Genomic DNA, 16997 nt, shown 5'->3' with positions numbered 1-16997 from the left:
ACAGACAATGACCGACATCGATGCAGGCAGCTCTGCCTGCGCCTGCGCGTACCAACCTCAGACGCGCACGGGATGTGGGACACGCAGAGAATAGACTGCGACGCTTGCACGCGCGCAGCCTGTTCGCTGCCGCGCACGCGACGCAACATTGGACTGTGTTGCATGTGTGGCAGCTTGTAGTCTGAGCCGTTTACATGCCCTGTTCACAGTGACCCATTTAGTTGCATTTTCGTCGTTCTCAGGGCTATATGCGTGACGTTGCTATATCAGGAAAAAAGTATTTCCTTTTTTTGCATGTAAATGAAACAATAACATCATTTGCGAATGACGAGCCCCTTCGGACTCTCATCTAACAAGCGCGACAAACTCGAGCTCCCTTTTCTTACTAGATAGATTTCAAACGTACTGTGACATACCATAAACGCGTAATATAGACGTGACGCACCCCTTTTCTGGGAAAGCGCTCAGCAGTATCCAATGTGCACAAATGTGGTGTGCACATTTGTAACTTATGTAATATCGTATTTTCACAAGGATTCGGCAAATTCTGTGTTAAGGTAGAGTTGAATCAGAGGATCGATAAACGTGTAGGCTTTTGATTTTATTAGGATTTTGTAAAGTTCAGCTTTTTTTTGACGCCCCCCAAAAATTTGGGATAGTTTGAAGGGCCCCATTTAAACCAATAAAATGTTTGGAGGTTCCCCTATATAAACTGCATCTTTGCTCAAGGCCTTCATTCTATGATCTTCGTAAGTATCTTCTGTTCATAGAAGGGTGTGGCAGGCTGAAAATAACGATGTTTTGCTTAAGGCACAATACGTCAACTTTTCTGACTCGACACGAAAGAGCTTATCACTGGTGTGAAAATCCAAACCCAGGCCTGACTCCCTTACATATTGACAAAATTGTACACCATGCAAAAGAACTATGATAATTCAAATAAAGCGTGCTGGTTTGGGAGTTGCGCGGGGAAGTGGGTATCCCCTAGGCCTCTGTGGATGAAAAATGTTTGTAAATCAACACATTTCGGAATTAATCAATGGATTTTCATACCTTGAAAACTGAGAAAGAGGGCTTACATGTGATGATGGATACAATCACAGAAAACTGCAGGCCATGGTGATAAACTGAATATTAGATTTTCCGAAATGGCGGAGGGAACATGAAATATCACAAGTACTTTGGTCCATGAACCCCAGAAAATTTCCTTTAGTTTGACTGCAGTTTAGAGTTTTACATAACCTAGGTAGACTGGGCAAACAGTGAGTAAGTGCTGTATGTACACGGCGTATGTGAACAGACTTGAAGTGCAGATGCTAAAATTTAACTGATAGCCTGTCATTTTGGCCTTTGGCTGGCAAAAATAAGCACTGCTTTAATGTCACTTAAATATAGCGCATACATATTCACTGGATTAGGAAATATTTTCACGTCTTGTTCCGAAGTTCGTCGTTCGCCGGTAACTTTGCACTATAGGGAAAAAGTGCGTGACTAGAGCGAGAAACTGACACTGTCTCGCAATCGGTGAGAATCTGTTCTTATTCTCACCGCTGTCGGTGAGAAAATTTTAATCTCCACTTGAGATTGGTGAGAAATGCACTTCTTGGTGAGAATCAAGTGTGAGAACAAATTCTCACCGGTGAGAATGGAAATTCTCAGTAAGTACAGCGAGAATTGAAATTCACTGGCGAGAATCATTAAGACTCGCCGTTCATTGGCGAGAATCATAAAGACTCACGCACTTTTCCCCTATAGTGTTGAGACTCAAAAGTTACTGCACTGCCATTTATATAAGTAAGAACTCCGTTGTATAAATCTGTATAAACTCAGATTTTTAATTTAATTGAACTTTCTGGTAGCATTGTAGGAATGTAATGTATTCACATTAGTCTTTTTATCATTTTTAAAAAATTGTTAAATTTATTTCTCTCTGACGTCTATCATTTTGATATTTTCTTAGTAGGGCCTAACGACCAAAGGCCTGAAATAAAAATAATAAATAAGACAATTTAATTTTCTATTCTGGTATGGTCCGAAATAATGTAACAATAATGGCAATAACAGATAATGTGAGTACCCCAGGCCAAAAGCGATTCAAATATGCAATTCAAGGTGAACAAACTCGACGACAACACAGCGCCTGACATTTGCCCAATATGTAGGTCAACAGTCGGAATACGCGCGATGTGATTGGTTTAGCTTGAGACTGATTTCCCATACCTTTGTGAACGGGTCAAACGTGAGCACGGAGCATAATAGCTTGCCAGTCTATACCACGTGACATGCGCTGTACAAAATGACCTCATTTGACCAGACAGGCAGACTTTCACATAGAGAACACAACCATGTCAGTACTAAACAAGTGTTTGGTGTGTCTGTGTAGAAACCAAGGTAGACTGTTTCCGTTTTTTGTGACGAGAATGGCGTCATTATCGAACGTAGCGGCGAGAAAACTGGAAGGCAAAGTTGCTGTGGTAACCGGATCGACCGATGGGTAAGGAATTCGTCTTTTTTAGTTTTCACCATTTTGAAGGTCAAACAAATAAAGGAAATTTAACCCGGCGTGGGGGCAAGGCAATAAATAAACAGCATGGCTGTACAGAAAAGATATCTTTATTCCGTCAATCGAAGACTAGACTATCAAAATATGTGCTAGCAAGAATTAACGCAGTACTCACAAAGCATAGAGGTTCATATAACAGTAACTTCAGCTTTCTCACAGTGATATTTTGATAAGTTTCAGGCCATGTCACACATTGACGATTTAGCCAGCGTATGCCAACGTATGAACAATTTGGCGAATACGCTGAAAGTACGTTGAATACGTCCGAAGCTGACGCACAAGAAACGTAGGCCTAATTCCTTCGTTTTACTTAAAACCCCCTCCCTCCCCCCTCAAAACGAAAGTTCTTATGCGAAATCAATTTCGTATTATGATGCCGTTTCTGACAAACCCACACGCATCTCTCCGATCCGCACGCCCATGAAAAAATACCGGAAGGGCACATAAATTGATCAACCTCCACTTTACGCGTTTCACTTTGTAAGGCAGAACATTTTCATATGTATCTCACACGTAGGTTGAAAATGTTTCACATACATGTTTCAAGTTGAAAAAGCATACAAGTTTTTTGTTTTCTCTTCCGTCTCCGTATTCTGTGGTCATTCTGTTCTCGATGACGGAACGCGAAGGTAGTTTTGCGTTCTCGCTGCAAATTCGCACTTCTAAAACAATAGAAATCCTTATGCGACTTTGACGCACAAAAAACGAAATGAACTTTTACCCCCCCCCCCCCCCCCTAAACGAAAGAATTACGTTTGTCGCTTTTATTATCGACGGCCCCTTATGGGTAAGTTTTATAAATGCACGCTGGTATACGTCGTAATACGCCGAAAACTTTTGTGCATGCACAAAATTTTTGACGTCACGTTATGCCAGCGTATGGCTCATACGAGCCGCACACGCGGGCTAAGAGTTGTAGGTAGGTTATGCGCTCGTCACTTGTAAGTTACTCATAAGTTAAAATACGTCGAGATAATTGTCTAGAGCATCAAAAACGTATTTTTACCAATGAGTACGTTATGAATACGCTATGTATACACCGAACAATGGAAAATACATCGTTGGTTCAGCAGGCCAGCGTTTTAGAGAACTTTTGATGCGTCGGCATACGCTGGCTAAATCGTCAAGGTGTGACAGGGCCCAAACCGAGTGTATAAACGAAAAAATTGCAAAATATGATTTCATGCAATAGAGACTGAACTCAGCGTGTAAGTATATTTTTTTCATTAAGGCAGGCCCTGAATGAACTCAAAACAGAAATTGATATATTTCTGTGATCACAACGAAAAAGGTAGTGAAAGGATTTTCATATATATATAATTATATATATATATATATATATATATATATATATATATATATATATATATATATAAGTACAACAGATGCCCCTTGTGGGAAATTACAGTGCTCGATGCGGAAAGCAAAGCTTTATAAATAATAACACTTTACTTCAAGTACAAAGTAATGATATATAATACTTAAGATTAATAAGAAGTGAAATGATTCTTAGCAACACTCTCATTTATATGTTTTGGACGTACCCATTCAATTTGTAGGTGGTGTTAAACTTTGATAATTACTGTTTGTTTTGATGGCGACATTTTCAAACCAACTCAGAGAGTTTTTTTAACAGTGTAGATAATGTGCAGCTTTTCTGATATACAAAGATAACATCGCTTGTTATATATATATATATATATATATATATATATATATATATATATATATATATATATATATATATATATATATTATATGTATGTATGTCTGTATGTCTGTATGTCTTATGTATGTATGTATGTATGTATGTATGTATGTATGCATGCATGTATGTATGTATGTATGTATGTATGTATGTATGTATGTATGTATGTATGTATGTATGTATGTATGTATGTATGTATATAGCCTATATACATTGAAAATAAATCATATAGGTGATTATGATTTGCATTTTAAAATTTATCGTTTGCTGCAATAAATTTTACACTGCATATTCTCAAGAAGAGCTTGTTCATTTTTTCTCCTTTAACCACAGTTCTTTTCCACGTATAAACAGTGCATTTAGCACATTGTGAATATATTCCTGGCGATTAAAATTTCAAAAGAATTGATATTGTGTCTTCTAGGATTGGATTGGCCATCGCGCGGAGATTGGCGGAAGACGGTGCACAGGTGGTTGTTAGCAGTCGAAGACAAGAAAACGTAGATAGGGCAGTGAAGACACTAACATCTGAAAACCTGGATGTGTCTGGCATGATCTGTCATATAGGAAATGCAGAACAAAGGGAGCATTTATTAGCAACTGTAAGTGAATTTGTTTGATTTTGGAACATACATTCAAAATGAAGTCTTCCGCATTATGTGAATGCTTATTCTAACAAATATCAGCGATTTTCGCATATGCGTCCACTGATTTTTAATTTACCAAATTTCGTCGATTTTTTGGCGTTTTTAATATAAATTCTGAGAGTCTGGAACAGCTCATGAAGCAACTAGACAATTCCTTGTGAACCATTGACTTTGTAAAATTTTAAAGGGACAACAGAAAAAAAAATATATTTCAATATGATACGTGCCTTAAAATGAAAAACTCACACTTTTGCTCGAACTTTCCCCCATGAAATTTGCAAACATTCCCTTACCCTAATCAATAATAAAAAATACGGGTCACCATACAAAATTTATACCAGAGAAATACAGTACCTTATATTTACCGATATTTGTAATTCAAAATGTTCGCCATTCCTTTGTCCACTCTTGGGAAAACAAAACGTTCAATTTTTGATGAGCTAAGACTCTGAAAGTTTTTCTTGCTCCGAGAGCTTTAAATATGAACTTAACAAGTAAATGTTTGAGAGTCAGAATGTCTGTCCCCGATGTGCATTCTAGCTTAAATCTGTTCAAGGAAAACTGGCTAACTTGTTCTTGTTTGTAATTAATTCATCCGGTTGCTAGAAAATACATCGTACAGTGGTACCTTCACAACTAGTTGACATTTAAACACTAGTAAATCGCCAGTAAGCTGTGAAATTCTCACGGGGAGGGGACTTTCTATTACTTGCCAATACGTACACGTGCCGCCCAATGGGATTGGCATTTCAGCATCTTGGTCTAAAGTGGGGTATCAGTTACACTGTAACCAAGGGTCTGAAATGAGGTCGAGTTTTCAGCGCCAGTTCGTAACATACACAAAGGAATTTCAACCGTACTTTCCCCTATCGATAGCTCGCTAGCCACGACTGGCTCTGGGCTGCACTCAATTAGGTATCGATATCTTTTTGTGGTGGGGAACCATGAAAGAGACCTACTAGCTTTAGCTAAAGTAAATCTCAACTTTGTTTAAAAACACCGTCAATAATTGGTCGGGACTCCATATACGGAAGATTTTTGGCCAATAGAAACATCAAAACAAAGTCGCTTCAGTACTTCTAGTATTTGTTGTGACAGCTCAACCATAGCAGCATGAGCGAGTTCTTTACAGACGAATGGCTGGGCTTCTTGTGTTCGGAATTTTAAGAAACACCAGACAGTCTGTAACTTGTGATAACGGGTAGTTTTCAGAAGTTGGACAAAAGTTTGGTTGGAGTGAAATATATGTTCTTTCGCCAAAAGTTTTAGTATTTCCAGAAAGGCTTTTTTGGCAAATCATGGCTTGGCCAGAAACACTGTACCATAGTAGGCTTTGCGCCGATCACCCGTCCATGTAAATGCTTGGTTTTTACCCTATAAATATTTGACGATATGACTTTGGCCTGGTCAAACTGGTAGAGGTCAAAAATGGGTCCTACAATTACGAGACTTAGGTTGGACCCTCGATTTTTTATGTGTGGCCGCACATCCCTGCCACTTCTTTGAACAAGTCCCCCCCGGGGGAAATTCTTTCCCAGAGATATGGAAACAGTATTACCACTGTCAGTGGCGCTTGCAGCTATAAAGAGAGAAACACGAATTCTTCATGGCAATGGAGGGGACTATCTTCGTCATAGTAGAAATCTGCTAGTCGAGGGATCTTGTGACTCAGTTCGAGCTAAACACACAAGATAATCTTGAATTATACTAGGGTGTTGTCAAAGCACATGTCTTCAGTCGGGATTTGCTGGTGCTCACCATTGCTAGCATGCTTGAATTTCACACATCCATTAGATATCTAACCGCTTTGCATTCAATAATTTTGTACCGATGATGACTTGCAGTCGAGTCGCATTCGCTGGCCAATACTACCCTGGGAAACAGATTACGCGATTACTTTAATGAAAAGACAACCATGTTGTTTCATGTTTTTTTGCAATATAAGACTAGCTGACCTTTAAGAGAAGATTTATAAGAAGTACAATAAATTATTAAACGTCACAGGTAGAAGATCTTCAAAAACTCATCGATCGTTCCAACGTAGATTTCAATTTAGGTCATCTCGACCGAATAACATTAAACTGAGGGGCATTAACAAATTTACTTTGGGCAAAAATAATATTTTTCTATTAAAGAAAACCGATGGCCAGGACAGGGCAAATTCCCCTTAGGGATTGTTTAGGACAGAGGTTTCTTTGAAACTCAATTTATACCGGATAAAATGGAATTTGATTGCCATAATGAGTAGAGCTGTTTAAAAACAATTCGCTTGTGCTGTATAGACAAACTTATTAACTCTTGGCGAAATCTACCAAGCGTCATGCTTATCGACATCATGAAAACTTAGGGGTCTTCTTACGTTGCCCTGTAAGAAAACTGGATCCCCTAGGACCATGTGAATTTGTAACATGGCAAGGTGTCGACTCACTAGTATAATATAGTCTTGTTGGAGGTTGTGAATTGTTGTCTTGAGTTGCAGATCATTTGCACTATTTTTATTATTATTTAGGAGTACAAAAACACTGCAGTTTAAATGGACTCTTCAGCAGCAGTACCATGCCATTAGTGTGTCACGTGTGCTAAACTTGCTAAATTTAATCTAATTTTCAATTATATAATCTTGCTGCATGATCTGATGTCATAGTGAAATTATATGGGTAATGCCAATTTTCTTGATTTCAAAAACTGAACATTCTGTTTGGTTAGTTTTTAGTTGTCATCGATGTCAGTAAAGGATATAGACCCACCTCTCCCAGTATATCTATAAACATACACATCCATTGTGGCTAAGGCGTTTTGTTTTACAAGCCTATGACACCTTAACGGATCGGTACCACTCTGCAAACAAAGTGCATTTTGCTTTGTATATTATTCATCTGAAAATGTGGGGATTTTTGCAAAATATTAAGTCTACCGAGGAACATTAAGTCTATGCTGTCGCAATCCAGTGAAGTCTACATCAATTTTTGGTCAGATCTTTCGTTTCGTTCTAGCTCCTGTTTTATTATTCTAGCAAAGAAAATATGATGTTAGTAATTAAAAGATAGTTTGTAAAGTCGTTCATCATTTTGTCATTAAAGCGACGTCTACAAACAGGCGAATGGTGGGTGTTCTCCTGAGCCTATTAAGCTCTACTTGCAAAAACAACTTTCTGTACAATCACATTTGACTTTGTGCATTGTGTTATCGCCCTGTGTGACGTTCACAATAACAAACAGCACTAATGTGCTCTCTCTCTCTCTCTCTCTCTCTCTCTCTCTCTCTCTCTCTCTCTCTCTCTCCAGACAGCAGAACGACATGGTGGTATTGATATCTTAGTTCAGAATGCTGGAGTAAACCCACACGTCGGACCAATGCTAGAGGTAAGTCTATCAAAGTTGATCAAACCATTCATTTGGTACTGTCGGTATATGAGTTAAAACATCTTCACTTTCAATTCTGTACAACGCCATATACAATACTTTACTACAGTCTTAGGGGGACATATCAGACGCCCTGATAGGACTAGACACAAACATCAGAGGAAAATATATTTAAGTGCAAACCGCTTCTTAAGAAGAACAGGTGGTTGATGTAGCGAGTTACATCAATCAGAGGAAAAATAATGCCAGAATGAAAACCCTCACTCCTTTTGTTTTGATTAGTGTTTCTCACCGGTCTTGTTCACATGGGTCACAGCGCACAACATGGTTACACAAGAGCTTTATATCGCATGGCAATTAACAGAGCAAGAACATAATAACATCATGAGACAACAATACGTTGCATTTAAGAACCACGAATATAGCGGTAACACCTAGATGATGCAAAACACGTTTAACACCAGGCAACAAACGTACAAAAATAAAAACACAATTTTTCTTTGTTTTGTTTTGTTTTTTTGTTTTTTGTTGACATTTCTCAATTTTGATCAGTATTTTCAATGTTTCCTTCCAGACCACTGAGTCACAGTGGGAAAAGGTAAGATGAAAAGACACAAATGTTCTCTCTCTTACTGACAGAAGTTAATTTCCTTAAAGTTGTCTCACACTTTAGTTTTTCTTATTTTCAGAGGAGACGCAATGCGCTTAGTCACGAGTCTTTGCAAGTTTTCCGCTACGCTGTCCAACCTTACTAGATTCACTGAAGCTATGAAGATAAGCTGTTAGTAACTTAGATTTAAAAAGTTCGCCACTCCAATTATCAATTTTAATTGTGTGACGTATTCTATGATATGGGCCAACGTCCATGAATGTATTACGTGTATGCTTGAGTTCGGCTGTACACATAGACAGTACAAATTACATTACGTAGATACACTATGTCATCAGCTAATACCAATAGTACAGAGACAATTTGCCATATGTGCAATTTCAGGGTAACTCGTCTTAACACTTTGAGCGCCAAAGTCAATTTTTGTCATCTTTACAATATGTTCAATATGTTCCCCAGTCAAATTCTTTTCAGATTTTTGCCAAAACTTTTGGTGAAAAACTGTAGCCAATGAAACATGATGTCCATTTGATTCAAAATTATCAAAAGAACTACAGAAAAATTCAGAAAAATTGGTAAAATGTTGCACTGAAATTTTAGTGGGAAAAATTACAGCACTCAAAGGGTTAACCAGTTATATCATTTTCATATTGATAAATTCGTGTTTTTGTCTTATAGATACTGATTTACATTATTCTCTCACAGGTTTTCCATATTAATGTGCATAGTACGTTTTTCCTTACAAAAAAAGCCATACCTTATATGGAGGCCAGAGGGTAAGTCAAGTCATTTCGTCCCAGATGTTGCTGTAATTATGCAAAAAGTAAAGCACCCACCAAGAAGTCCAAAAAGAGAAACAAATGTAAAAAAAAAAATCAAAGGATAATACACAAGAAAATAAAAATATCACAAAATATTGCATACACTAAGCTTATTTGCTGTATTTTTGATGCTCGACCAAACTAAATCGTGTGAACTTGTGTAAGTTTAATACTTATAAGTTTAATCGTTAGTATTCCGAGGTTAATGTTTGTGTTTGGGGATCGATTTCCGACAGTGTATTTGTGTGTGCATGATTTGGAGTGTGTGCGCATGCATGTGATTTACATGCACGGAGATATTACGGGAAGGGAACGCCCGCGGACTTGTGAAGAGGTCAAACCATGTAGTTTTGCCATAGCGTAAACGATTGACTATATTGTATGAAAACGACCATTAAACCAAAGAAAAAATGTAAGCCCTAACAAACTTTAAGTGGATTTAGATACACTACATCGTGTCCTCTATTAAAGCCAGTCTTTTTTTTCCATTTTTAACAGTGGAGGTTCGATTTTGTATATGGCAAGTATAACTGCGTACGTACCGTTTCAGGTAAGGGTACTGCACAACATGTTCTACCGAGAGAGAGAGAGAGAGAGAGAGAGAGAGAGAGAGAGAGAGAGAGAGAGAGAGAGAGAGAGAGAGAGACAGAGAGAGAGACAGAGAGACAGACAGACAGACAGACAGACAGACAGAGAGAGACAGAGAGACAGAGACAGAGACAGAGACAGACAGACAGACAGACAGACAGACAGACAAAGTACAATAATAGTAAGGGAAATCAAATCACAGTTTATTTATTTATTTATTTATTTATTTGTTTGTTTGTTAATTTATTTATATTTTCGAGTTCAGCGTTACATAGTAGATTTAACATTATTTGTAAATAGCCCTTCAGGAGCAAGGTGGGTTGGTCAATCGTTAGCCAGAATGACGTAGAAGTGAACGAAATGATAGCCAGTGCCACAATAGAGGAACACGTAAAATCAACACGAATCATCGGAATAACATCGGCGTCATTTCTGAGGTTCTGCAGTTTAATTTGCCAGTCTTATATGCATTCTTTCTTGTCCACATTATCTAGTATTCACTGATAACACGATTGGAACTAAATTTGGATAATTGGATAGGCAGAATTTCTCAAGAATTTTAGAAATTTCTCTACTTTTACACCATATTTGCTTACCATCTTAAAATTTTATTCAAAATTTACGATGCTGTTGAAACCTTATGAGTAAGAATCAGTGCATGATAGTATCTAATGCAATATTGTTCAAAATTTGTGAACAATATTCATATTTGAATGAAAATATGAGAGATTGTCTGTAGTTTCTTCTTTACTGAAACACTAGTAATAATCTCAGTTTGTCATTTTTCCTCGACAAAATGAAGTTTTTCGATTGATTTACAGCTAAGTCAGTCAGGGTCTTTTAAAATGTGCCCTGACTCAATTTAATGTTTATGAAGCCTTAAATTCGTGAAAAAGTCAGGGACATTTCAAAAGTGCCCTGACTCAAAATTCGTCAATTAGAGAAATTTTAAGCATTTAGTCTCGTTTCTTCAGTACCTTTACACAAAAATGACTTATTTTCATAAAATTGAATCCTGAAAGAGGTATGCATAATCGTTGTATTTTCGTTGTTTTGTCCGATGAGAACAATATTTCAAATTTTACACTATTCTATCATTTTGTTAAATTTCAGCTGTAAAAATTTCGATTTCGTTACATTTGCCTAATAATACTCTCATCCAATTTTCCCAAATCAGTTCCAATCGTGTTTGATCCGCATGGCCAGAAGAATAGAATTATAGTCTGACGATTTTTCACGGATTACTGGATTTGCCCAACCGACGATACAAGTACTATTGAAATCTGATAGGAAATACACGAATAACGTCATAACTATCGTATTAACACGATGCTTAAGGTAGTTTGCGCGTAAGAGTGAAAGATTTAGACTTTTGCTAGAACTTTGCTAAAAATATTTCAACCATACTCTCACCAAATAAGTCAACGATAAGGGTTTACCATGCAACGTTTGATTCTAGAGAAACAAAAACACCGCCAATTCCTATGTTACCTCTATGGGAGAAAATAAATTTGTCAATTTAACAAAAGCTTGGACGACGAATTTTTCTCTTACTCAAACAGCTTTAAAATAAACCAATCAAGCGATTGACCAGAAGAGTATTCCATTGCCCACAGCCTAAGCAAAAGCGCAGTACAATAGTGTCACTTTCCCAGAATACCCTCCGGGCGCCGTACCTTCATTTTTAGCCAAGATATATGTGAAACATCGCTGAAAAAATTAACATAGATTGCAGAATTAGTGTTTGCGGTCATGCATGTCGGTCAACACGATAGCTTACTTTGCAAGCAATATGTTCCTAACCAGACCTTTGACATTCATAATCTCTTTGTAATCATCAACATTAAAATTTCGTGTGATTTAGTAGCTTCGAATTCGGCGTGTTTGTGTCGTTCTGCATTCCTGTATGGACCATTCTGACTATTTTACAGAACTATGCGGAGATGAACTAGTTATTTGACGTCCATTCTACGTTCACTAATATTGAGGACCGCAAGCGTAACCTCCGAGCACTGTAATTTTTCTCCCGCCAAAATTTTAGTGCAAAATTTTACCAATTTTTCTGATTTTTCTGTAATTTTTTTGATATTTTTTGACCAAATAGACATCACATTTCATTGGCAACAGTTTTCTCTCAAAATTTTGGCAAAAATCTGAGAAAAATTGACAGGGGTCTATTTTATGTTGCGGACAAAAATATACTTTGCCGCTCAAAGGGTTAAGCTGTGTAATTCGAAACACATGGTATCATATGATGCGTTGTAAATAATGGAATTATTGCGTGATTTGTACTTTTCAGTTATTTGGCGCATACAGTATATCCAAGACAGCGTTGGTGGGCTTAACCAAGGCACTGGCCCCACCACTAGCAGAGAGGAACATACGGGTGAACTGCCTTGCTCCTGGCATTATCAAAACAAAATTCGCCAGTTTTGTGAGTATTTTCATGATCAGTCCTTTTAGTTTGCAGAGAATACTTGTGCTCAGACTGAGCGAATATATTCTGATGACTAGAGAATTTTTGAAGAAAATCATTGCTTGTCAACTGAAGCAACTCAGCCTTTGTGATCCCTAATATACGCATGCGCAGAAAAGGCCTTTGCCTCCCCAGGCAGGTTTCGCGTTGCCCCTAAGTAAACCGCAGCAAGCATTGGCCTGCGCAGATTAAAGCAGCCCGTCTTTAGATTTGCAGTGGCAGAAGTTGGTGGTGAATTGAATCCACGCATACATGAGATAAAAGCAATATTTCTTTTTGCATCATATTATGATCGAACTTTGACATCCATACAAATACGTCATGTTAGAGTTGATGATAAAACAACGATAGACAAACATCGTTCTGTTGAAATATTTCGTAAAAAAATTGAAATGAGAACAATAACACTGACGTAATCATCGTGGTTGTGATGAGAATTGGATGGAGGTAGTACGCGCTTCAGAAAATTGCGCCACCTGGGCGCAAAAATGTAGATTTAGTCATGGCAGATCACTTACTGTGCCCACGTCGCCTGGAGAATTTCACTGTCTCAAACTTTCTAAATTCCTAGCTCACATGTCGCATTGGTTTGTACTTTCATTATTTCTAGATCACAGACGATGATGGCATGCTGCATAATTATGGCCTAAGCAAGACTCCCATGAAGAGGTAGGCGGTTTTACACTTGTCAACAAAGATAAACACTGGTCAATGCATAGGGATAGGGAGCCCAGAAATCTGGTTGTTGTTGTTATTGTTGTTGTTGTTTATATTTGTCATGTTTTGTTGTTGTTGACCAATAGAATTCAACGAACATAACTTTCGTGCGTTTTTTTAAATCTCAATGTAGATGTCATAAGAAACACTACAAGGTCACTATCATTATTATCACTATCATTGTTGTTGTTGTTGTTGTTGTTTATATTTGTCATGTTTTGTTGTTGTTGACCAATATAATTCAACGAACATAACTTTCGTGCGTTTTTTTAAATCTCAATGTAGATATCATAAGAAACACTACAAGGACACTATCATCATTTTACACAATACAACTCTCTCCCAGTGTACACTCTCTTCCTATAATGGCTTATAGAAGAAGGTATTACGTTGGGAAGAGAGCTGCGGTGGGTCAAATAATGAAAATATCCTTGTCGTGTTTCTTATGACATCAACATTACGTTTGAAACAACAACAACACATTAGTTATGTTCGTTGAATTTATTGGTCCACAACAACAACGACAACAGCAACGCGACTAATATGAAAAATAAGCAAGATGCCTACACGAACCTTACAGTTGGACTTTTCACCAATACCACACACACTGAAAGCTGGAACAGATTTCAGGCCGGTTTTCCTCCACTGATAAAGTGGAGTACTCGACACAATCTATAGGCAATTTTTTTGCATAATCTGTCCAATCGCGACGGTGACTCTATTTGCACAACAATGTTTGAGATTTCAATCTGCAGATTTAATCTTTACCCCCTTTCAGGTTTGGCGAGCCTAGTGACTGTGCAGGCGCTGCAGCTTTTCTGTGTTCTGATGACGCGTCGTTCATCACTGGGGAAACTATCGTCATTGCAGGAGGTATTGATTCCAGACTGTGATGGAAGATACCATTATTGAGGCAGGGGCCATGACTCACTACAAGGGCAAACTACTTTCATAAATTTTACAGAAAATCTAAATTTTCGTGATATTGACATACTGTTTGAAGCATGTGTGGTCAGCAGAGTTACAACATTATCCATTAAATTGTTTCGGTTGAATGTGCAAGAATTTATAAAAACACGATTGGAACTAATTTGGGATAGTTGGATCTTCATATTTTTTCAAATGTCTCAAAAGTGTTAGGTAACATATAGCTGAATATTACAAATTACTCATAAAAACAAGTGTATAACTTAAAAAGAAAAGCAGATGAGCTTACATTTGCAGATTAAACGGACATTACTTCACCATCGAATTATCCCAAATTAGTTCCAATCGTGTTAAAATCAGATTGCCGATTAGAATCTTATATGACGTCGCTTTGTAAGTGCCTTCTATAACCCGTTTGTCGCTCGGAGCAACGGTCAGCTATGGTGCCATTTGAAGCTTTACCAACAAGCACGGGGCAAAAGGTTAAGAGGAGAAAAAATCAAAATTATTAAATTATTTATGTTGTACGTTTACAAGTGTTGTATTTAATAAAAATCAACTAACAAAGGTAACAGTAAATAGGGGTATCATATATATATATATATATATATATATATATATATATATATATATATATATATATATATATATGTATATATACACATATATACATACATATATACATATATATATATATATACATACATATATACATACATATATATATATATATATATATATATATATATATATATATATATATATATATATATATATATATATGGCAGAGAATTAAAAGCGTTATAACCACTCAGAAAAAAATAAGTTACTATATCTTAGAAATCACCCAAAATACAAGGGATAAAGACAATACATTAATATCGCAAAAACAGATAAAGAATACAGTCAGTTAAAATTATTATAATACTGTTGCTGTAACTTCAAATTGATTACCATTGCGTCCTTTTCAAGAATCGATTTGACATGGACTTCAAATTAGGGCAGTGCTTGTCTACCGTAAATAGACGGATTCTTTGTTCCTTGTAAAAACGTCTTAATAAAGTGATATTCTTCTTTAATTTAATTATATCGACACGGGTGTTTTCCTGTGGCGACTGGTTTAAATTTTAAGACGGTGACCGGCCCAGTTATTCCAATTTCTGTCAGACAACTACGTACCTTCACGTATTTTATTTCAGTGATGAAATTTTCATATCCAATTCGTGTTTTAAAGATCGTGTACGTTCTCAATTGCAATTGCAATTGGTTTGCTCTACTATAAGTCTTTATTTCATGCATCCACTTTTCATTGAATTCCTCCTTTAGTTAATGATATATTATATTGAAACTGGACTTCGAGATAATTTCATCAAGATTTATTTACTTCATGGAATTTGTTTATGTTCGTCAATGGTGACTCTATGTTCATATACCATTTACTTCGTCATTTCTTTGTTTACCCAAAGTGTTTTCTTTAGCAAGGCATTATCAGCAATGTTTAAACGGTTATAAAACTTAATTAACTGTTTTTGGACGAAAACCTCAATTGGATATCCACCAAGCTCACCATGTACGGCCATCTTTGATGCGTTTCTGGAAATACCCAACACAAAGCCGACAGAATTTGATATGCACCTCTTCTATAGCTTATTGGTTGCATTAATCACCCCATATCTCATTACATAGACGATAATGGGTTTAATGGAACACTCAAATGTCGTTCTAATCCGATTTCTTTAGAAAAAACTATGCTTTTTGTCCCTTTTTGTCAGATTTTTATCCCTTCTTTGAATTTACGGCTAGCACTAATTACTTCTAGTCAAAGATACTACAATCAACTGTTTTACGTTTTGAAGTTCTGCTACTCCTAGGAAGAACATATCACCACTCAAAAACCTATTTGATTTATTGAAGATCATAATTTTTGACTTGTCTGTGTTGACTGATAGTTTCCACCTGGATGTGTATGTATGTATTTTATCCAAACAATTCTACAGCCCTTGCCTTGATTTCGATAAAATGACAATATCATCTGCGTAGAGTAGACAGCTAACATGAGATTTGTCAAGTTCGGGCGGATCACCGCTTTCAGGGTAAAATATTTCAATGTAAGTCATTAATGAATAGGTTGCGTAAACTTAAACTTAAATTGCATCCTTGTTTTGCTCCCACATTGTATTGAACTTGTTTTGTAAGACCTTGTTACTGTACATATATTTAGTGTTATACATATAATCTGTTACATTGTTTTTCAGCAATTTGTAATAAAGCCCAATATGCCAAACACTATCGAAAGCTGTCTTGAGATTAATAGACAAGCATAAAACTTATTTTGATTCTTTGTTTTAGTTCCTTCATCTTCGACTTTCTGTCATTATGATAAAGATATTTGTTACGATTTTCTTCAGTAGAAATCAGTTGTTTAATTTTTCTAAAACAAAATTGTTCGTCAGATATTAAAACAAAATTGTTCGTCAGATATTAAATTATTTCTTTTAATGTAGAACGTGCCTCGGAGACAGGCAGTCGGACTCTCAAATTTCTAAAATTATTTTATGATTTACCGCTTGAAGGGGAA

At 36.7% G+C, this 16997-nt stretch overlaps 1 protein-coding gene across 1 annotated transcript; it reads left to right on the top strand.

Annotated features, from left to right (window-relative positions):
• Positions 1-2277: 2277 nt before the first annotated feature.
• On the top strand, positions 2278-14971 carry LOC139127629 (dehydrogenase/reductase SDR family member 4-like). The gene is made up of 9 exons (XM_070693546.1): positions 2278-2494; positions 4696-4873; positions 8203-8280; positions 8855-8878; positions 9596-9666; positions 10210-10261; positions 12599-12733; positions 13386-13444; positions 14271-14971. Exons 1-9 carry the CDS (start codon positions 2346-2348, stop codon positions 14383-14385), a joined length of 861 nt encoding a protein of 286 aa, XP_070549647.1. The 5' UTR covers positions 2278-2345; the 3' UTR covers positions 14386-14971.
• The last annotated feature ends 2026 nt before the right edge of the window (positions 14972-16997 follow it).

Source organism: Ptychodera flava, unplaced genomic scaffold (assembly GCF_041260155.1).
Source record: "Ptychodera flava strain L36383 unplaced genomic scaffold, AS_Pfla_20210202 Scaffold_34__1_contigs__length_2629520_pilon, whole genome shotgun sequence".
Taxonomy (NCBI): Eukaryota; Metazoa; Hemichordata; class Enteropneusta; family Ptychoderidae; genus Ptychodera; species Ptychodera flava.
This window is presented reverse-complemented; position numbering and strand designations above follow the sequence as displayed.